The 24,388-nt window shown below is 27.8% G+C and overlaps 4 protein-coding genes across 4 annotated transcripts; 3 read left to right on the top strand and 1 right to left on the bottom strand.

Moving 5' to 3' along the window:
• Positions 1-270: 270 nt before the first annotated feature.
• On the top strand, positions 271-3,032 carry OCT59_023058 (uncharacterized protein; the record flags this gene model as incomplete). The annotated part of the gene is made up of 3 exons (XM_025309529.2): positions 271-1,102; positions 1,192-1,529; positions 1,624-3,032. The coding sequence occupies 3 exons, from the start codon at positions 271-273 to the stop codon at positions 2,512-2,514; spliced, it is 2,061 nt and encodes a 686-aa protein (XP_025169977.2). The 3' UTR covers positions 2,515-3,032.
• A 6,020-nt stretch (positions 3,033-9,052) lies between these two features.
• On the top strand, positions 9,053-11,589 carry OCT59_023059 (uncharacterized protein). The gene is made up of 3 exons (XM_025321008.2): positions 9,053-10,238; positions 10,306-10,666; positions 10,764-11,589. The coding sequence occupies exons 1-3, from the start codon at positions 9,150-9,152 to the stop codon at positions 11,477-11,479; spliced, it is 2,166 nt and encodes a 721-aa protein (XP_025169979.2). The 5' UTR covers positions 9,053-9,149; the 3' UTR covers positions 11,480-11,589.
• A 151-nt stretch (positions 11,590-11,740) lies between these two features.
• Positions 11,741-17,912, top strand: OCT59_023060 (uncharacterized protein). Its single transcript, XM_066150526.1, has 17 exons — positions 11,741-13,169; positions 13,240-13,402; positions 13,502-13,571; positions 13,639-13,853; positions 13,919-14,233; positions 14,320-14,373; positions 14,445-14,637; positions 14,733-14,898; positions 14,979-15,143; positions 15,223-15,381; positions 15,459-15,475; positions 15,558-15,588; positions 15,677-15,905; positions 15,977-16,088; positions 16,158-16,798; positions 16,882-17,121; positions 17,196-17,912. Exons 1-17 carry the CDS (start codon positions 12,139-12,141, stop codon positions 17,718-17,720), a joined length of 4,326 nt encoding a protein of 1,441 aa, XP_066006549.1. The 5' UTR covers positions 11,741-12,138; the 3' UTR covers positions 17,721-17,912.
• A 2,012-nt stretch (positions 17,913-19,924) lies between these two features.
• Positions 19,925-21,499, bottom strand: OCT59_023061 (uncharacterized protein; the record flags this gene model as incomplete). Its single annotated transcript, XM_066150527.1, has 5 exons — positions 20,710-21,499; positions 20,503-20,510; positions 20,351-20,430; positions 20,016-20,107; positions 19,925-19,943 (listed from the first exon to the last, which is right to left on the bottom strand). Exons 1-5 carry the CDS (start codon positions 20,715-20,717, stop codon positions 19,925-19,927), a joined length of 207 nt encoding a protein of 68 aa, XP_066006550.1. The 5' UTR covers positions 20,718-21,499.
• Between the last annotated feature and the right edge of the window lie 2,889 nt (positions 21,500-24,388).

The following is a 24,388-nucleotide window of genomic DNA, read 5'->3' on the forward strand; positions in this document are numbered from 1 at the left end:
TTTCTTCGAGTTCTCGGTTTAAAACCTTATCATCCAGTTTTATTATTATTATTTTTTATTATTATTTTTCTTTATTTTTATTTTAATAGTATAAAAGACAAACCTTTTCTTTCTCTAATAATATACTATTTTTTTTTTTACAAAGCACGATTTTATATTAGAAAAAAGTTATTTTACCTTCGTGTTGAAGCAAAAAACACTTTCTTAATCTTTAAAGAAGGTTATATTCTCAAAAAAAGAAAGAACAACTTCCATTTCAAAAAAATCATTATGAGTATCGTTTGTAGTTCCCCGAAATTAGAAGTTAATAATGATCAATCATCATATTTTAATTTAATGCCTGGTTCTTTTATGGCCACACCCGCATCCGACAAACCACATTCACCAGGTTATTTTGATATAAAACCAAAATCATCTCCTTCTCAAACTCCTTTTTATGATGTTACCAAACCTGCTTCTCCCGCTCAAACTCCTTTTTTCGATTGTGAATCAACTCCATTCTTTGAAAAATTACAACAACAAATGCATGGTTTAAGGCATACAAATAGTGAACAACAATTTCAATTTAATTTAAATATTAAAAATAGTGTTAATAATTCTAATTTTAAAATAAGTCAAGTACCTTTCAATCAAAAAGTTCCTACTCTTCAACGAAGACAATCTTATAAACCTTCAAGTTTGCCTCCTTCCAAAGGTAAACCATATTCGATGCCTGGTTTATCCCCTTTAACCCCTGTCACTACTTCATTTGAAGAATATTCTTCTGATTCCCTTGCTTCTTTAATCAAGAATCCTTCTAAAAATTTGGTCTTGTTACTTGATTTAAGATCTTTTTCTATGTTTACGACAAATCATATTAAATCCTCTTTAAATATTTGTGTTCCAAGTACTTTATTAAAAAGAGGTTCTTTTTCTGCCGATAAGATTACTGATACTTTGGTTGGTGAGGCTGATAAAGATATTTTCAAGGAATGGCCTAAATATGAAAACATTATTTTATATGATAATGAAACTTCTTCATTATCGGAAAATTGTCCATTATTTCATCTTTGTAAAAAATTCAAGTCACCAAATTGTAAAGCAAAGATTGGATACTTGAAAGGTTAGAAAAAAAAAATTTTTTTTTCTCTCTTTTTTTTATTACTGCGGAATTACATTTTAACCACGTGATGTCTACTTTTTTTTTACTAGGTGGGTTTACAGCTTTTTTTAATCAATATGCGGATTTATGTGAAAAGAGTGTTGTAAATGGTACAGGAACGGTACCTAGTACTTTTCCTCGTAGAAGATCTTTAATGAGTCGTAAACCAGGACCTTTCACTTGTCCAACCCCTATTATTGAATTATCTGGTGTTAATCCATTTTTCTCAAATATTCGACAAAATATTGAATTAAGTTCTGGTATAACGGAAACAATACCTATTCGTCTTCCTGAAGGTATTACGTTTGATAAATCTCAAATACCAGCTTTCATGAGGGAACTTATCAAAGATGATGGTGGTAAAATGAAATTAGCTGAAGCATTTCAGGTAAATAATAAGAGTTTAATAATTACCCATCAAATTATCCGTCAAATTATTCATCAAATTAATAAAATTCTTTTTATTATATATATAAAAATAGGAAATTGAACGTACTGAACAAAGACGATTACAATCTTTAATGTTACAAAATTCGAATCAAGTGACAGCTGATTGTCCTTTCAGTATATCGGCTGGAATGGAAAAGGGTACAAAAAATCGTTATAATAATATTTGGCCTTATGATCATACTAGAGTTAAAATAAATGATTGTAAAGAAGGAGATTGTGATTATGTAAACGCAAGTTTTGTTCAAGCTGAAGGATGTGATAAACGTTACATTGCAACTCAAGGTCCTTTGCCAGCTACATATGAAGATTTCTGGAAGATTGTATGGGAACAGAATTCTCAAGTGATCGTAATGTTAACCAAAGAGGAGGAAGCAGGGAGAATCCAATGTCATCGTTATTGGTCTCAATGCAAAATTAATTCCGCTAAATTTGGTCCTATTGAACTTAAGTTCATTTCGGAAACTTCACATTGTTCAGTGGAAAATAACAATAATACGATCGTTACTCGAAAATTCAAGTTAACCAATTTAAATCATCCAGAAATTCCAGCTCGTGAAATCACACAATTACATTTTCTTGGTTGGCCTGATTTCGGTATTCCCGATTCTCCAATTCATATCCTTAATCTAATAGAGGTAGCTAACTTAACACAATTACAAGCAGCTCAATCATCACAACATGCTATTGGTCCTATGATAGTTCATTGTTCAGCTGGGTGTGGTCGAACAGGAGCGTTCTGTACGATTGATTCATGTTTAACTATATTAAACAATATTCGAGAACAAGGTCATGATGTAAGTCAGGACCTTGTACAAAAAGTAGTATTGAAATTCAGAGAACAAAGATTAAGTTTAGTTCAAACATTGAGACAATATGTGTTTTGTTATGAAGCTGTTTTATGGAAGTTGGTCGGTGCAGCTTAATTATTTATTTCCATGAAAAGTTGTTTAAATATTTAATGTAAGAAGACATCAGGAAAAAAAAACCAAAAAAAAAAAACAAAATAATTAATAATAATAATTAATTAATCAAAAGACTTAAACTATAATTTTATTACTCTTTTGATGTTTATAATTTATTTTCTAAACGTCATTTAAGATTTGTAAAATATGTTTGTTTCTCCAGCGTTTTAGAAATTCGCTTATATATATATTTATACTATCTAAATTTTTACATATGGTAGTGTATGTATCTTTTATTTTACATACATTATAATTAACTGTAAAGCGTGAACAAAACGAATAAGGTTTCATGCTAAAGAATTCTTTTGTTTTTCTTCCCCTTTATACTTTCCCCTTTCTATGTATAATATTTATTTTTTCTTTTAAAAAAATTCTCGTTTCAAAAATATACGAAAAAACTTACGAAAAAAAAAATAAAAAAAAAAGTAAGTTTAAAAAAAAATGATTTTAAAATTCTACTTTTTTTTTCGTAACTTGTAATAATTTATTATATGTAAAAATCACTTAAGAATATTTAATTTAAAAAGGTTATTTTAAAATGCGTTATTTTTCCTTTTTTTTTTCTCCCGTTTCTTTTTTTCTTTATTCTTTTTTTTTATTTTATTTTTTTCGTACAAATTATATAAAGTTTTTTTTTTTTAAAAAAAAAAAAAAAACGTGTAAATAAAAAAAAATTATAAATTTATTTCCATTACAAAATTATAAATTTTCCATTAATACAAAATTATAAATATAAAATTATAAATTATAATTGTTAATAATTTCTTAGATCGAATTAATTAAAATCGAATGACCCAGTAAAAATGTATAAATCACTCGATTTTTTTCATGGTAATTTTATTTATTATTTTTTTTTAAAAAAAAAACGCGAAAAAAAAAATCGGATAATTTATTTCACCTTTTGGAGTTAGGTTCCGAATGTTGGTCAAAAGGTAAATCAAATATTAGAAATATTAGTCAGTACCACTAATATCGTAAACTTTATCAAAGGTTTTTAACCTAATAAAGTTGTATAAATAAAGACGATTAAATCATCTAATGAATTACTTAATCATTAAATAAGATAAATAAGACGCTTATATTATATTAAACAAACGTCTTTTTATGATAATTATTATGGTAATCATGATTAAGTGATTGATGAATTATTATGAATTATTAGTGGATAAACTCATGATATATCGAATTATATCCAAATAATAATAAAAGATGTCATCCGCCTATCTGCCTATCTTGGATAAACCAACTTTTTATTCGATCTCAAATAATTTCGCTAATTTGAATATCAAGTGAAGAAAAAGGTTTGATTATTACTGTTATTACTGTTATTACTGTTACAAAAAAAAATTAATTTGGTCATTATTCCAATTATGCATACTAATAATAATAATCTTCCTCCCCCCCTTAACTAGTATTATTACTAATATGTAGTCCCCCCTGTATAATCCACTCCTGGGTAATCAACTAAATAAGTAATATATATATAAATATTTTATGTGAATCAGTGAATCAACATTTGATTAATAATCAATACTCATGAAATTTCTCTGCTGTAAGAGCATAACTCAGTGAAAATAAACTATACGAATTTATCAAGAGATATTTTTACTGATTATATGATTATATCTAATTTTTAATCAAAATTAAAGGGAAATACTAATCATTCCCGGGATTTATTCACAATTTTGATCTATTTGATCAAATTTTCAAATTTTTCAAAATTTACAATCTGGGAAGTAGAGAAGTATAAATAAGTTCTTTACTTCTTAGAACTGGTTTCATTGTAAATTGATGAAGCTGCCAATACCATTAAATAAGCCGATAATGGTAAAAGGTAATAATTTTAATTTAATTGAATGACCGGTCAAATTAACCAAGTTTATTATCGTTTTATTATTATTTTACTGATCGTGTTAAAAAAGGTTTATAATCTTTAATATTGCTCAAGGTGACAGCTGTTGTCATGGAATAGGATACAAAAAAAAAAAATCGTTATTATAATATTTGGGCCTAATGACTATGTGAATGCAAGTTTGCGTATCAAGCGATACATCATAGTGTTAACCAAGGAGCAGGCAGAATAATGCCATCATTATCCGTCTCAAATCTCAATACACTGATCTTTTTGATCCCAAAAGTTCTACTTTGTGAAATTTACATAAATGCAATTCTTTTGGCAGTTTGGCTGGCATGATTTTGGCATTCCCGTTTTCCAAGCTACCAATAGACAAGGATAAGTCGGCCCCTTTGGTAAATCGTATCTTTAATCTTATAGAGAGCTTCAATTAGGTAATCCGTTGTTCAGAGCATTATATACTTGATGTAAATCAACACTCGCGAGTTTTTTACCACTTACTCTTTGAATTTAGAGTATATTTCTCACATTGCACTTAATTCTTCCCACACCCATTTTAAATAAACGAAATTGGCCAAATTTACCAGCAATACCGAACAAGAGCAAATTCACGCAAGGTTTGCGAAAAAATTTAATTATGCATGCAGAAATTAAACACATGAAATTTCGCAAACAACGAGGCGTGAAATTCAAAAAAAAAAATTATTTTTATTTACATAATATAATTGCACGAAACATGTATATTGTATGTATATAAAAAAAATGAAACCAAAAAAAAAAACGCAATTTAAAAATCAATTTCTTACATAAGTTACTTTTAAATATTTATTAAGCTTTCGTGAAAATTTTTGAAAGGAAAATAATACTGGTACGTAGAAATGAGATAAGAAAGAGCATGAAAATTCAAAATTTGCAACTAATCATAGTATAGCATTAACCGAACTGATTCGATTACGATATGTACTACAATTAAGTCAATAAACAAGCATTCCTAATTACTGTACTATTTGTCAAATAACGACATAAAATTCCTTTTAATAATTTAATAATTATTACATTTTTCTATTAACAAATTCTATTTCATTGTACTAATAATAATTAAATATAAGATACAGTACGATCAATAGTCGAATAATATCTATTTACATAAATCGAAAGTTTATTTAAATTTTGGAAATAAATAAAAAGTAGGTTTAATTAACAATGAAATAATCTGGACGGATTTATATTTGATCTATTTTTTTTTTTTTACACATTCAACTTAATCTTCTATTTATTTCAATTCATGAAGACAAAAATAAGATTTAATACGTGTTGCAACTTGCTATAATTTATATACTTTAATAAAAGATTATAAATAATAAATGTACAGTCAGACCTCTATAATTGCACTCTCCATAATTGCACCCACTATGTATACCCTCTCTAAATGCGCCCTCTGGTCCGGTCCTGAACTTATATGATCTCTAATTATTTTACCTCTATAAATGCACACCCTCTCTAAATGCACTATTTTGAAAATTATGCATATGGTCTCAAGGGGTATGCAATTATGTATACGGGTTTTTTTTGAAACGCGGGTTACCCGAAATCGTTCAAAAAAGAAAAATTCATCTATAAAGAACAAATATGAACTAAATATAAATTGTAAACTCTATGTGAATGATCCTAAGGCCTTATTCTTTGATTCATTTTATATATATATATATGTTTTTTCAAATCTTTTATAAAATGTTCTCTCAGATTGAAATATCAAATGCACAACCTACTAGGAAAATTACATAAAATTAAACGAAGGAGATTACAACATATTGTAATATATCAATGCTGATGAATAACGGCCATTTTTTGAAAACAACTTTCAAGGAATTTCTTCAATATCAATCAGTGATACCGCGCAAATTCAAGAAATAACTGAAGTAACTGAAGATACCGAGCCAATCGTTCTAACTGCGCCAACTTAAGATCACGCCAACCGAGGAAGTTAAAGAAATAACCGAAGAAACTGCATCAGTATGCGTGATCGCGTCAGCACTTGTGAACTATTACGTAAACAGAAGAAATAACGCGATAGACTCTCCTAACCTACTAATTACTTGAACCTGTAGATAATGCCCGATGAAGTATAAATGAAGTATAAATAGGATCATGTTACTAAAGTGATAATTATACTAATTATACAATAAATATAATAATTTATTTATATTTATCTAGGGAACCATCAAGTTGTTTGAAATTTAAGTAAAGTGTTTTTTTATTCTTCTTTAATATTCTTTTTTAAAACTTTTATTTTTTTTATCCCTTTTTAAAACAATTATATTGTATTAAATATAATTTGTATTTTATAAAGAAATAAATAAATTTATCTTGAAATTAAATAATATTATACAATTACATTAAAATTTAAGGCACAAAATCATTGAAATACAGCGTTTGTTTATTGTTATATATACGCGAACTTGTCGTAGGATAAATAAAATCAAGTGATATATTTTTCCTATTTGTAGGTTTTGTACGTTAAAGTAATTTTTAGAGTAATTAATCTATTCAGTATGATTTATATTAAGAGTTGCATATAATAGAAATAGTGTTCAAATAGGCTTGTAAACGTTTGGAAGTAATGAATTATAGAAAACATGAAAATTCATTATTTTAACCTGGTTATTAAAAAAAGAGTAATAAAAATATTTATTTAAGTCTTTCATTTAAGTCTCATCATTGATTAATGTTTTACGTTTTCTAATTCGATCACGCCATATATTGAAAGTTTTCAGAAATGTCTCAGATTATTAGATTAATCCAATTGAATATCTAGAAAAAAAAAGCAAATGATTAGTTTTTTTCCTCCTATAATTTAAGATTCTAGATCAAGAATCGTTTAATCGAAGATCGGTACTAATTATTTCTATAATATCGCTTAAAATCCTCAATGCTTATATTTTAACTTTAAAATCTTCTTTTAAACGAAAATAAAAACTGCAAATTTTCCAATTCGTTTGTGACAACAACTCAAAGTTTTTTTAATAAACATGACTTCTTAACAGTTAAAAAAGGAACACCCATCCAGAATATTATTGCAAGCGTGGTCAGATCGAAGTAATTGAAACTAGGCCAACAAAGGCGATTTCAACGTTATATGCGAGCATATATTCAAGAATTTACACGATATTCTGGTCATTCGGAATGAAAATATTTTAGAAACACTCAACATGACGTAGAATAAGTAGAATACAACATCTTTATATATACGCTATTAGTTGTTTTTCAAATGAATATGGAGATACGCGGGAACAGGATTCCAATTCTTCATTATTCATACATTATATTTGAAAGGAAACACGAGATTTTTATATCGCAGATTGAAATAACCAGTGTATTGAGGAAATTTATCGAAATTTTCAATTAAAGAAAAAGTTTATTGGTTTAGTTCTGAGAACAATTTGGAAAAAAGTAGAGCAAATTCAAAAATACAATGGAATTAAACTCTTTAACTTGGATAATTAAATAATCTAACAGTTAATATAAAAGTATCGAGTTCCTATTTGTATACCTACAATTGGCAAAATTAATCATGAAACTAGTTTTAATTAACATTGAAAAAAAAATTTTTTATCCGCTGGACTGATAATAATGTTTGATATGAAAAAAGTACCCGCGAAACTATAATTTTAGTGATCATGAATATAGAGATCTAGATGCAAAGATGTAACTTAGAGCATGAGCGCATCTAGAATTCTAGATAACTTCATGATCACATGATGAATCAGAGGTAATGTAATAATGTACTGTATCCTTCGTACTTCTATATAAGCGATATTCGAAATAAATATATTGTAAGATTGAGTTGTGGACAAAGTCATCTGATTCAATTACTGAACAGGGAACATTAGCAAAGCAGGATTACTTACTCGGTTATCACTATTCCAATCCATACACTATTTGGTCTTGTTTTGACCGTGCTCTATCAGATATTAAAAAACCAGATTATTACCTATGATGAATTACAAATCAATTTGAGTGTAAATTTTATTTTGATTATCACCAATTCCAAAAAAAATTTATTATACATACCAACTAATCAATACTTGCCGTACAAGCACGAACTCGTAATAATAGGTTAGCGAGAGAAACGAGAACGAAATAATCAAGTCTAAAAGTAAATAATTAATTAGCATAAATACTTTTTATTAATTACATTTATAAAAAAAGTTTACCATTTTCAATAACGTATATCCAACATTAACGGTTAACTCTTTATGTAAAAACTTTTAGAAAGTAATAATATTTGCAGAAGGATTTCAGTTTAAAGTGTAAAACCCTTATATATTAAAATATTTAATGTGGTATTTTAATAAAATGTGTCATTTTTGAGAGTTACTTTAGCGTGTTTTCGAAATCTTTAAATTTTACTCCATACCAAAGTGATTACGCAACCATATACAACGTAATATGGTTAACATGTGACTATATATTTTCGGGGTCCTGACATCCGATATCTGGTGCCTAATAAAGAAATGGAAGGGCTGTCAACCGGACAACTTCATTATACGTAAATTCCAGAAATTTTACACAATGTAAACACCTATTTAAGAGCATGTAATGTATGTTAATCCAAAAAAAAAATTTATTGTTTTCTTTCGAACAAAAAGAAAAAAAATTTCTTTTATTATTTTTTCTTTATAATTTAATATTTTAATATTTTTTTTTTTAAAAAAAAAGGGGGGGGGGGAATTTATAAATTATGGCAAATGTTACAGATTATGATGGTAAACATAAAGTAGCAGAAAATGTGCTGGAAGGAGCAGGAATGGCATTAAATGCAGCAACAATAGCATTTGAAATTACTGATACTGTGAGTAGCGTAATAGTACCATTCTCAAAATTTATTCCATTGGTAGCGGAAGTAACTAATATATTAGATCAAATAGTGGAATTATATCATTCAGCAGAACATAATAAAAGGATCTGTGGTGCTTTAATTGATAGAGTATCAGCAGCAGAAGCAGCAGTACGTAATTTAAAAATTCGCAGAGATCAAAATAAAAGTTTTTTTAATCAAAAAAATTTGATATTATTACAAAGATTAGTAAATAATATAAACCAAATTAAAAAATTTGTTGGAGAAGTAAGTCAATTAAAAGGGTTATCAAAATATGTTCAAGCCAAAAGTATAGAAAAAAATTTTAAAGAATTATGCAGAGATTTTGATAGTAATGTAGCAACTTTAAACTTTGCTATTACTGTTGATTCACGTAATCAAGCTGAAAATGATAAAAAAGCTTTAAGACAAGATATAGATGATCTTGGAAAATATCTTGATGAAATTGGAGGAGGCATAACTGATATTAATAAACATGTTGCGGTTGCAGTCACTCAATTGAATGTGATAAATAGTACCATGGAACAATTAGTTGCAAATAATAATACAAAAAGTCAAGATAAAATTGATAATCTATTTCATGAAGAACGACTTAAAATAAATGATTATGAAGAATCGCATGAAACTCGTGGAAATAAGGTAAGAAAATGGATTGATGGAAAAACGTGTGAACAAGTATCATTTAAATGCGTTGCGGATGAAAAAGATAATGAAGAATATAAGAATAGTGTTAAGAATCAAGTTACCATATTGAAAAAATTAAAAGATTGTGATAGTATTTTGAAATTTTATGGATTAACTTGTGATGGAGAAAAGTGGTATTTAGTAACTGAATGGGCGGAACTTGGTAATTTAAGAGAATATTATAGTACGTATGATTTTGATGTTAAAAAGAAATTGAGATTTGCTGTTGATATTGCAAGAGGTTTGAATTTCTTAAGAGCTATTGAAGTAAGTAAATGAATAAAATTTAAAATTTTAAAATTGTATAATTCTCAGTATATCATTGTTTATTTAGATTATTCATAGAGATATAAGAGCGGAGAATATTTTAATCACTGCTAATGAAACTGCAAAGATTACAAATTTTAAATCGAGCAGAAGTTTTGCTCAGGAAACGAGAAAACAATGTGCAACACAAGAAGCTGTTCGTTATTTAGCCCCTGAAATGTTAGGTCAAAGAACAGTAAAATATACTACCAAATGTGAAGTTTATAGTTTTGGTATTTTACTTTGGGAGATTGCCGAAGAAAAAACTCCATATGAAAAATATAATGATATTTTAAAAATTACAGACCTTGTTGTTAAACAAAAGTATCGGGAACCATTTTCTTTAGGTAGCGGCTTACCAAAAAAATATCAAGAAGTTGCAAAAGAAGGTTTTATATAATTTATATATGATTCTTTTAAATATTTTGAAATAAAAAGATTTTAACTTTTCTTCTAATTAAAATCTCTTTCACACCCTCATTTTAGCTGTTGAGCATGATCCAAGTTATAGACCTAAATTAGCAGCAATTTTCACAACACTTCAAGAACTTTATAAAAATTATGGGATGCCACCAGCTTCACCTCGTTCTTCGTATCATGGTAAAAATTTATATCAAAATCACCCACGTGCTGATAGTATCGATACTCTTGCACTTACACCACAAGATGAAGAAGAATGTATGATTCATGTACCGGATTTTAGTACATTTAATTATATGACAGTAGATGAAGCTTCAAAACAACACAAAACTAAAAATGGTAATTTGAACATGGCTTATAAATGTTTTGATGCTTACGCTAAACTCGGTGATTTAAAAGCAAAATATTTTAAAGCCTATTATATTTCTCATAATTATGCTGAGATTCATCTTTCACAAGAAGAAAGAGAGAAAATCGCCGCTGAATTGTTTAAAGAAGTTGCCGATGCAAATGATGAAAATCCAGAATCTCAATTACGTTATGGAAATTGTTTATATAAAGGTCAAGGTGTCCCATTGAGTATTGAAGAGGCCGTAAAGTATTTTGTTAAAGCTGCTGATAATGGTCAAGTAATAGGAATGTATAATGCCGCTAGTTTATATTTTACTGGTGGTATTATAAAACAAGATAAAAAATTGGGTGAATATTATATGAAATTAGCCGCTTATAAACAACATCAACCTGCAATCGAATTTTGTAAGAAATATAATATTCCCTTGTAGCCTATTTATTTTATCTATATAGAAATTTTATATTGGTTTATTGTATTTATAAATATAATTTAGTAAAATTAAAAATAACGCCACAAACAATGATATTTATCCTAGTTGTATTCATTGAGCAGCAAATGGATGCTTGCGGAACACATGATTTTATTTATGAATTTATGACGTATTGGATTGTTCACTTTGACATAATATACCTTGATTCACAGCCGAATTAACGGCTAATGTACTGCTAACGAAATTACGAAACTGGAATTTTGATTTTTAAAAATATTTTGGGACCACTTTAACAATTTTATTATTATTTTCATATGTTTAAAAATTTTGCTTTGAAAATAGGGATTTAAACAAAACGAAAAAAAAAAGACCATTGAAAACGGTGAGCAATTCCTCATAATGTGAATTTGTGTATTGTGTATTAGTAATATATAAATTTTTGATCTGGTTTTTTTTGAGGGTATGATTAATAACTCCGATTAAAAATCGAAGATTTACCTATACATTTTTACGGTAAACCTAAAAAAGTATTGGACCAAAAAAAAAATATAAATATGCAAAGACAATATTTTTTTCAGGAATTCCCGGTTCTTTGAAAAAAAAATAAAAAATAAAAAAAATAAAAAATAAAAAATAAGGTCTTTGCATAATTAATTAATATGTTAATTCGAATAACAAATCTCATACTCCTTATATTATGTTTTATAAAAACGGTTGTAAGTCAATATGATGCTTCCAACGAAAGTTTCTCTTATATGAGAGAATTTCCCCCAGGTCCATTTTATCCGAATGGCGTGGGTAAAATGTTAAAAACACCAATGGATTCTCTTCCCAATAATGCTGTTCCAACGGTTAAGTGTGTAGATCCTTTGCCAATAGGAGCTTTTCCTCTGCCACGTTGTATATCTAACGAATTTGCGTATAATTTGGGACCCTCTATTAATTTAAATAATTTAAAGCAACAATCTGAGCTCCGATCGAGACGAAGAACTAATCATATGGCAACATGGTTCGGACAATATATTTCATTTGATATCACCGTATCATTGACTACAATTCCCTCAAATCCGATATATATTCCTGCTGATGATGCAACATTTAATCCACCGAGTTCAATTCCAGGAGAATTACCTGCAAAGGGTGTAACGTCACTTCCATTTAACTTGTCTGAAGTATTGCCCGGTACTTCTGATCCATTAAATTCTGTGCGAAACGGAGTTAGCTTAGTTTCTCCGCTTCTTGATTTAGATATGGTCTATGGCGCATATAACGCGCCTGACGGTACATTCAAAACGATACGTAACGGAACTAGCTGTTATTTATTAACGACCGATAATGGGAAATATCCTCCAAAAGATGATTCTGGCAATTATATTAGGAGCACAAGTACATCTTCACGATCTTGGACTTTATTTACTATGGCCATTAATACTATATGGATTCGTGAGCATAATCGTAAATGTAAGGAATTATTTGATATACATGGTAATTCTTGGACCGATCAACGATATTTTGAAGAAGCGAGACGATGGAATATTGCGCTTTTTCAAAAGACAGCTTCTGAAGAATATCTTGGCACTGTTCTTGGACGTCCTCTTCCAGCTTATGAAGGGTACAAACCGGATGTAGTTCCAGGTATTGATACCTTCTTTGCTACCGTATCGTTCAGATATGGACATTCGGAATTAAGGTGAATATTTTATATTCTGATCGATCGTTTTTTTTTTGAATTAATTTTTATTTTATTTTATTAATTTTAGCGATTCATATCGAATTCAAGATATGTATGGTGACACAATATATGATCTGCCATTAGAACGAACCAAAGAAGAAAATTTATTAGAAGCATTTGGTTTAGACCGTGTTTTAAGCTCAATGGCATTGCAAAGACAAGAAGAAGTTGACGTTTTTTTTAACGATGCTGTATGGATCGTTATTCTAACTATATTATTATCTTTTTTCTCTTTTTTTTGAAAAAAAAAAAATTTAATCTCTTTTAATTTTTTACATTATATATATAAGTCAAGAAACTTAAATTTTTCTCATATTTACGACTTATATGCATTTGATATTTCAAGAACAAGGGATCGCGGTACGAGTTAAATTTCTTAAAAATCCTTATGAAATTTTGACAAATTCTAATAAGTAAATATTTATAGGTATTGCATTATATAATGTGGTTCGAGAGGCTTATGGATTACCGAGAAAAAATACGTGGGAAGAAGTTACAAGTAACAAATATATTTCAAATAGGTTACAATTTTTATATCCAAATGGACCCGATACAATGGAAGCATTTGTTGGAGCTTTTAGTGAAGATCATTTAGATGGTTCAAATTTTGGGGAATTATTAAATGCAAGCATTGTAACACAGGTATGTATATGCATTTTTTCGTGTTTTTTTTTTTTAATTAAAAAACGATATTTTATGACAAATAGTTCAATCGTATTCGAGCGACTGATAAAACTTGGTGGGAATCGCATGAAGCGTTTAATGATACTGAAAGAGAAATATTAAGAAATTCGACATTTCGTCAAATTATAACTCGTAATCTTGTAATCGACGGTATTGATGAATCAAAATTCGTTGGAAATATTTGGGCAGTTCAACCTCCTGTCGAACTAGAAAATGCGATTGATGAGAAAAATCTCAGTCCTTGGTCTTCTTATTCTATTAAATATAATTTAGATAGCTCACATATCTATTTTCAAGTTGAGCTTCAAACCGCTGGAGGTGAAGGCTGGTTCGGAATGGTGAGGCACAAGAATTATATACTGAATAATGGATTCAATTGTTAGACAAATAGAATTATATATTGAAAAACTTTTTTTTTTTTAAGGGATTTGATCCAAGTGATAATGGAATGACAAACGCAGAATTTATTATTGGAATTGTAAGTTTATTAAAAATTATAATATACGATTTGATTTTTTTTTAAACTCTACCCTTGAATATTTTATACAGGTTAATAATAAAGATATTGATATATCAAATTATATTTCTGATGGTGGTTATCATCCACCTTTGAGACAAACACCCGAAGGTCTTGAAATCATAAGTAAAAATGTTGATGATGCTAGTGGTACCGCAAAAATTAATTTTAGAAGACTTTTGACACCACCAAAGCGTAAACCAATTCGACATGGACAAATGAAATGTACGTAAATGAAATCAATTAACTCTCAATTTCAGCCGAAATTAAAGTTTTTTTTTTGTGTCCAACGTTACTAATTTATTTTAATTTTTTTTTAGATATCATGGCGTACAATCCTTCTAGTAGTGGATTTAGTTATCATCAAAATAATCGTCATATGGCATTAATCGATTTTTATACGAGAGAAATTGGTGCAGTTGATATAAAAGAATTACAAAGAGTGACGCGTTTATTACATGGAATAGGAATGTTTGTAACGTGGTGGTATGATAATTTAAACTCATCGTTATATCATCGAATTTATTATGATAGATTATTTATTTTTTTTTTAATAAAAAATCTAGTCTGTTTTTCCCAATTTCAGTTTTCATTGTTCGATTTCTTAAACACACCAATAATTACTTGAGAATTCATCGTACCATACAATTGCTTGGTGGTATTTCAATATCATCATTTGGTGCCGCAGCGATAGCCACTATGTCGAATAATGTTAAATCTCCTCACGCATGGTATGTTTTAAAAAATTATACATTTCTTAGCTGAAATAAATAAATCAATTTATGAGTTCTTAATTCATTTTTCAAATAGGATGGGTTTAGTTATTTATACTCTTGTATTTTTCGAATTGGGCTTAGGATTTGTGTCTGTGTGGGGACAAGCTTCCGTCGTTTCAGTTAATCACGGATATCCGAGACTTACAAAGAGAATTCATAAGGTTTTTGGAATTACTTTACTTATAGCTTCTTGGTGAATATGATTTTAAAAAAATTATCTTATGTTGGCTTTGCAAAATTTGCGTTGACATAATTTTTTCTATTTTTTAGGATTAATATCTATCTTGGTAAGAGAAGTAATCATCTTTAAGATTAATTTTTTATTCGTGCTAATTTTCATTGAATTTAAATTGATTTAATAACAAAAAGGAATTGATACTTTTACGTTATCATACAGCTAGTAAGTTCAATCATATTACACAATAATTCATCGCGATATGTATCCAACGAAAATTCTTAATAATTGATTTGTGTGTTTATTTATATAGTAACCCATTATTTTGGAAAATTTCTTATGCAATATGGATATTCTTATTAATTATTATGTTTGTGATCGGAGAATATTGGTGGAGAAAAGAAGGATCATTTAGTAGATTATATAATGAAGAGGAGGATGCTGAATTAGATAGAAGAAAAAGTACGTTATACGGTGATAAAGATTATGATAAATTACCGGAATTTACTTGGGAAGACGTTAATGAACGTGTTCAACGCGGTGTAAGTTCTTTATATTATTACTATTACGCGTATTTTAATATTGTTAATTTTTTTAATAAAATAAATTGTAGGCATTTTTGGTTGTATGTGATGGATTTGTTGTCGATTTTAGAAAATGGATTGGTGTTCATCCTGGTGGAGCGAAAATCCTTGAGAAAGTTATTGGAACTGATATCACTAATGGTATTTAAATTTATGTTACAAATACTTTATGTATAATTATGCATATATTAATTAATTTATTTATTTTAGAATTTTACAATAGACATAAAAATTTGGATATTGTCGAAGATGTAGATACACCAGAGACACGATTGCTATCACCTTGTACCAACTCTAATAATACACCAGAATATCAAAATTTTGGTAATTTAGTAAGGCGTCATAGCGTAGCTAAGATAATTGATAAGATCAATACAAAATATTTTACACATTCCCCATTAGCAACTCACGGTCATAGTGCATTTGCAACAAAAAAAATGATGGATATGGTAATAGGCAGAATAAATGAAAATCCTCCTTTTATAGAATCTGATTCTTTACCGAATTCACCAATATTTATGAGTTTTAGTTCTAAATTTAGTGAAGGCATTAAGCATGATTATAATACGATGTCTCAGAGAGCCAAATTTAGAAGATACAAGTTAACGAGTAGATCAACTGTTAATAATAGCAAAAAATTTCCTGTAGTTAAATTTACCTTCACTAGAGTTTTTCAGGACGAAAAGGATTGTTGGGACGAAGCATTTTTACCTGGCCAGTATATAGAAATAAAATCTCGTATTAAGGGACAAGTAATTGTTAGAAGTTATACTCCTATTCAGGGGAGATTGTCAAAATCATTTTACATTTATGTTAAAATTTATCCAAATGGATTAATGTCAACACATTTGGTAATTTCAATTTATTTTAAAAAGAAAATTAATCAAATTCTTTATTATTATTTATTTTTATTTTATTTTATTGATTTTTATAGAATGAACAATTGAAAGGTGTCGAAATTCAAGTTCGTGGACCATTTGATGTTTCAGATAGAAATAAATTTATGAATAATGTTCAAGGAGAAACTAGAAGAACAAGTATTCAGGTGCCTATTTCTTCCACTTTTCCCACTTCTCCAACAAAAAGTTCCTTAATTAATCCAGATAGTGTGGATGGACGCTGGGAAGAATTATTTATGATCTGTGGAGGAACTGGTATATCTCCGATGTTGCAGGTACGTTAATATTTTTTCAAGGATACATAAAATGTTAATTTATGCATCTCATTTTATTATCATCATTCTTATAGTTAATTAAATATCATCTTTTGCGAGAAAGCGAAAGTGTTGAAGAAAGAGATAGAAAAACTCGTATGTATTTATTATACGGTAATAGAGAAATTGATGATGTTATTGATAGTAATGCATTAAGAGAATATGAAAGATCAAGTAGAGGAATGCTTGAGATTATTTACGTTTTTTCTGTCCCTCCTCCTAATGAGTCTAATGAGTTGTCATATTTACAAGGAAGTATTACATCAGACATAATACAAAAGTGGTTTAGTGATATTAAAGCCAAGAATTCAGCACATACTGCAAGACAATCACCTACATTAGATTTTTCACCTACTTTTCAACCATATCCTCCGTATCAATATCCTCAAGTAGGTTCACCTTCAGGTATTATACACTCACCAACAAGTTCTTTCCCGAAATATGGATCTGCACGTAATACTAAAATTGCAGTATGTGGTCCACCGGAAATGATGTTGAATGTCAAACAAACATTAACAGATATGGGTTATTCTGAGAGGGAATATATTTTACTAATATAATATTAGTTTGAAAAATCTTACCAATTTACTAGTTTAATTTAACACAAACAAATTGATAGTAATTATAATAATTACTTAAAAGCAATTAGTGTATAAAATATAATTTATTATTCACCGTAAATCTATAAATATGGGTATTTAGAATTAGGGTTAAGAGGAAGGGTTTCGGGATTTTACCCTTTTCTTTTTTTTGGGTAAAAAAATAAATAAATAAATAAAATTATACACGTTAGAGTTTTATTATTATTTTCTCTCTTTTTATATTACCTGTATAGGGTTTTTGGGTCATAAATGAGACGAGCCACAATAAGTCTGGAGACCATGAACATGATAATCAATTGATCTAACTATAACCAATTAATTTATTGTATAATCGGAAATAATTGGGCAGAATTATGGTATATAGACTATAAAATGAATGTCAGTATTAATTTGCATCCCAAAAAAGTGTCTTTTTGATAGCAATTCATATAAATATATTTTTAAGATTATTTTTTTTTAATATATAATTTCTTCTAGAATTATAATGATGATCAGATTTTCAATTCTAGTTTATGGTATAATATTTAAACTAAGAAATTACCATATTACGATAGTAAAAGAATTACATAATATTGAGTAAACCAAATATAATGTTCAAGGTATCATGTGCCATTCTGGCACATCCGATTTATTGACCAAAATAGCCAAGTCCATCACGTAACAATAGATTCATAGTCTACAATCAATCCAAAACTTTCTGTATAATTAGCGTAATACTTCATGCATCCACTATATCTCACTAAATAAAAAATCGATTTTATTGCGATATTTCTTGATGATCACTAATCTTCATTATACTTCTTTAATATTTCTTCCAAGGGACAATCGGTTCCAATTCTACACATGACTCATTTTATTTTTTTGTTAATCATCTCAGTCGGAAACTGTCCTATATTCCATTATTTTATGTAACATTCTTGTATTACCGTATAACCAAGATTTTTGGTTCTGACTACAAGAACATTTCTTATTTTGAACCTTGTATGTATATCAATTTGTATAGGAATCTATAACTATGTAGTAGTTCTCCATTTTTTGTAAATCAGTTTCTGTAAGGATCCATGAAGCGGATATTACGAATACCATATGTGCGATCTTTTTTTTTTATTGTAAAAATATTTCTACATGAAAAAAATATATTTGTATGTGTAAGTTCAGAAAGTATTTAGCTAATAAATATCCGCAGATGTTAATATTTTTTGTTAAATTATGATATAAAGTTAGACTAACGTTACTTGTTATTAATCGAGTTCTTGAGTCGTTTCCAGAATCTATACATTGAAAAATGTACTACACCCACGGAGTCCCAACACCAAATATCGCTATTACTTCAACTTCAGACATTAAAATTAATTAAATAAAAATAAAAAGGTACTTCGTAGTTCGTAGAGACGAGAAAAACTTTCGGATGGCTTGTTTGTAGATCTTTTCGCGTGAAATCTTTGCGGCATTCAATCATGTGGAAGTGTTCGAGTTCTATCAAAAATATCTAACATTTATAGTCAAATGGTGTCATAGCCTTTTCTCCATTTCAACAAGAAATATTACGCATTGTGATCCTTGATTCAGAAACTCCATTCTTAGCATGATGCTCTTTTTCTTCAATAGTTGGTCACTATAGAAGTGTCATGAGATCGTGCAACAGGAGGCCCTTGTTGTACGATGCATACCAATAGTTCAGGTTTCGCATATGTCCCTTATAATTATTTACAATAAAGCGCAAATCTTCGTCGTGATCCAGAGGAATCCTTTCAAGAAAGTAATATAAGTAGGGACTGATCTACCTAAAAATTTCATGATGTTTAGAAATGATGCCGCAATTATAGTCCGTACGTAAACCCTATATTGTGTATTCCAGTAAAATTCAGTCTATTAACAGTAAATTCCAACGAAGCTGGCTCGGATAATATTTTTAGTTGTTCTTTTAGCAATCTTAGAGTGGACAAAAATTATCTCTATTTATGAGTTGAGTCTGCCGGTTAATAACATCTAGTTTGCGATAGCATGTCTATACGTAAAAAAAATAATCATTAATGTCTTTGTATATACAGTACAGCTAGCGTAAATAATAAACTTACTTGGGTTCGTACGTTGAATATCCCATTCTCCATAAACGAGAATTAACTTTTTAGTTCGTAGTGAAAAAGCTTTTGTTATGCATATCAAACATAAGAATTTATTCTGTATGCAAAAAAATAAAGTTGTATTGGACAAATCTCTGGGCATATCTATAACAAATAAAACACAAGGTACCTGTGGAACAAATTTGTTTTGTTTAAAGTAGTAGGTAAGTTAGTTATTCCATAGTTATTACTAGACGTGATTTGTTTGATGTTCGATATCTCCTACGTTATGTGAAGTACGCAATCAAATATTACTTTGTTTCATAAAGAGGATATTGGATTTAGATGTGCGAAGCCTATTTATTACAAATTAGATGTTCGAAGGTATCCTTTTAGGATGTAAATTAGACTTTGATCTATCAAATTACATTAAAAAGGTTACCCTATCTACAATAAGGAACGTTCACACGATCAGTTCGTGCATGTATAACACCGCAATTGAATTAATTAATAAAATATAAATACCTCCCAGAATAATGTCAGGCCGTTTTCGACAAATAGATTTTTTTCGTGATTCGGAACGATGTTATACGCGTTTTTCACTCCTTAGTTAAATATGATAAATCTATTGAGATTTATAATGGTATCTTGAATATATTTTGGAGTTTAGATATGACGTATCGGACTTTAAGATCGCGCAATAAAGTTTGTGTAGTCAAGAGTTTCGAAATATCATAAAATTAATCAAGCATATATTCAATAAGTTTCAAATGTCATGACTGATGAAATATCGGGAGTCAAAATTTCACAGTATTTAATCACAAATTAATCACACATATAACCGCCATTCCCTTATGATAAAAAGAAATATATAAATATCAAACCTTTTCATTTCCTAGTTTTTTATTTTTTGTCAAGCTTTTTCTCTCCATATAATCTTTCTTTAAAACATAAAAATACTTTTACAATTGAGTAGAAGCGGGTACATGCAAAAATAATTTATGCAATAGTAATGTAAGAATGTAATGGTATAAAAAATGGTAATGATAGGAAATGTAATAAAATAGTTGAAATTGTTATAAGAATGTAATGTAAGGGTGTAAATGGTTATGGAAAATGATCCTTCATGGAACTGTAATAGTCGAAAGTGACCGTTTCCATAATTATGGTTTCGATTCTGGAGGGGAGGAATCAGTTTGTATCTCCCTACTTAACATTCAAAGAACTGCATGAAATCTTATTATGAAACTTATTTCTATTAGATTCTACCATGTTGCAATAATCCAAAACGCGCAATAATGTTTAAATGAATAATCTTTTATTGAAATAGAAAACGTGGATATGCGGAATAGTAACGGAATTAAATTTTATTCACGTAGTAACATTTTTATTTAGTAGCCCCTTTGAGATGTTGTTTTGACTTCTAAAATAAGTGATTATAAGATATAAGGACTTAACGAACAACTCGTCATAGGAAGATATATTTCCCAAAAACCACTAGAAAAGATTGCATTATAAATCTTTTTCCAACAAGAAATTTTGAACCATATCAAACTTCCAGTAAGGTACAGACAGTACTTTAATTTCTAATTTTTCAATTATGGTGGAAATTGATTAAAATCTAATTAATTTAAGTGAAAAAATGATTTTAAAGTAATTTCGCTTTAAACATTTTTATTTGTATTGCATTAAAAATTACATAAATTGTTATGAATTTCTTTTTTGCATATAATAAGATTAAAAAAAAATTTTAGCATCAAATTTTAATTGATCAATAAAGCATGATGATTTATGTACTGTACAGTCATCCTCCCATATAATCACACCCTTCGGGACCATAAAAAAATGGTGCGACTATAAAAATTATATATGATGTGATTAAAGGGAAGGTTTTTTTAATAAGTTTATTAGTAACTTAGGATTAATGTAAATGTGCTTATAAGGGAGTTGTGGTTATACAGGGGGTGACTATATGGGAGGACGACTGTATTTATATTTCTTCTCTTCATATATAGATCCGTAATATAGAAAAAGATGCCTTTTCACATGCTTGAAGGAATTCATGGCAGATCACCATATATTAACCTTATCACAATAATAAGTTAGGTATTTGAACAGTTAAAAAGGAAAGGAGATAAGCTAATTTCCTGGAATTGATATCTGAGTTTTCTTTTTTAGTAATAAAAAGTTGACAGAAATTATATAATAAATGACAGAATATAAAGATTAATATGATTATATGAAGTATTTGATTTAAATGATATATTATTTACAGATTTACTATATAACCTTAAAACTGTTATCAATTACTGATACCAGAAAATAGCTAAAAATATCTAATGCTAATAAATCTTATAAGCAAATTAATACTTTGATCTGGATAAAAACCATTATTTAGATAAAATAATTATTTTATCTGAATGAAAATAGTTATTAAAATAAAATTTGGATTAAAACTGATTATTTTTAAATTTCAGTAATATAATTACATTTATAGCATTAAAAGCTTTTAAATAAGCTATAAATCATACTAAAATACTTTAAATTATCTGAAATTTACAATTCAGATAAAATTAAAATCTGGATAAAATTGTGGATATAATCACAAATAATTGGTTTTATTTGGATAAAATCTGGATAAACCTGACTCAAATCAATATTAATAAATTACAACAAATTGTAAAAGTTTCTTTTTTTAATTTTATTAAAAATTAATATATATAACCTAAAAGAATTTAATTTATATAAATAATAATTATTTATGTTTATTCTTCTATAAAACAATATTGGTTTAATTTACAGTTTTTACTTTTGTATAATTACTAGTATTATTCTAATAAATTTGTAGATGTACTGCTATTAGCAAAAAAAAATAAAAAAAAATTCTTTTATAAAACTAAAAAAAACTTTTTTAAAAAGACTTTAAAAAACTTTTATATTAATTAAGGTTGATACTTCAACTGTTATATAATTACAGCTATGTAAAAATATAGAGTTATGGTTGTGAATTGTAAGTTGCAATTAATAACATCTAGTTGTGATTTTATCTAAATATTAATACATTTTAAAGTTATATTAATTGTCTATTTAATAACTAATTATGACTCATTATTATAAAATATTATGACTTACTATTTTAAATAATCATTCTGAAAATATTTTATAAATTCATATGTTAATTCAGGTAAATATTATTATATTTTATATATTAAATAGCTTAATAATATAAATATTGTAAAATAAATCAGTTATTTCACAGAATCACTGAAATATTATAATTTTACAGTTCTCTATAAAATAACTATTACATACTGTATATTATTACAGTCAGTCTTCTTTATAGTTACCTTAAATATAGTCATATTCTTCTTTATAAGTACATTTATATTAGTTTATATTGGCTCAAATTACTAATAAACTTATTAAAAAAAACCTCTTTTTAGTTATATCATACAATATTTTTATAATTACACTAACCAATTTGTTTTTGGTCCTGAAAAGTGTAATTATATAGATTATATAATTTAATATTGGAGATTTGGAGTATTTCTAACTTATAATTATAAATAATATATAACTTGATTAAATATAATATATATAATAAATACAGTTAAATAAATACTATAACTAAATACTATAATTATTTTACACTTATATTTTAATATACTGATAACTTAAAATTTAACCAAATGGAGTCTTGTATTTACCAAATGGTAGTATTTAATAAGTATTAAAAATTTACATCTATTAAGTATAAAAAAATAAATACAGTCAAAGTTCTCTATAACGAATCTCGATTTCTGGAGGTTATAATTCGTTATGGTGAAAATTTCGGTAATAATTGTACCGAATTTTAAACATTTATTCGCTATGATAAGCAATACCGAAAATCATATTCAAATTCGATATATTGAATATATTCAGAAATTTAGTTAATAATCAATTTTTTAAATGGTAAATTTGGCACGAACTTTATTACTTCATTATAATAAACTATCATGCTATTCTTTATTTATTCTAAAACACGAATCCAAAGTAACTTGCTGTTTAGAATGGAATTCTTCCCACTTTATTACTTTACGCAATTTTTTTATGGTTCGAATATGATCATTTGAAAATTCCATTTTATCAGATTTTTGTTCCATATATGTGATTATTTGATTGAGTGCCGCTAATGCCTCATAGTTACTGATAATTGGAATTTCTGGCCCCTCAACATTTGGTTCTTCTGGCTCTGTTATCATTTCTATAATTTCTTTATCAGTCATCATCTGGTGATTTGTTTCATCCTTTTCATACTCTAAATATTCTTCAGCAGAAATTGGGCTTCTGTATATTTTAGAAGCCAGCTGGCCAATAAGATCTTGTAGTTGGTCAACTTCTTCAAATTCATCAAAATCAAAATCAATGTCATCGTCAGTACTTGGTGGAAGAATGCCAGTTTTTCTCCAACCATTTGTAATAGTTACTGGTTGAACTAATTCCCATGCTTTTGCTGCATATTTAATTGCTTTTTTTATTGTAATTTCAGGTATGGGTTGTCCATTTTCTTGACTATTATCA

This window comes from Rhizophagus irregularis, chromosome 32, assembly GCF_026210795.1.
Source record: "Rhizophagus irregularis chromosome 32, complete sequence".
NCBI classification, from domain to species: domain Eukaryota; kingdom Fungi; phylum Glomeromycota; class Glomeromycetes; order Glomerales; family Glomeraceae; genus Rhizophagus; species Rhizophagus irregularis.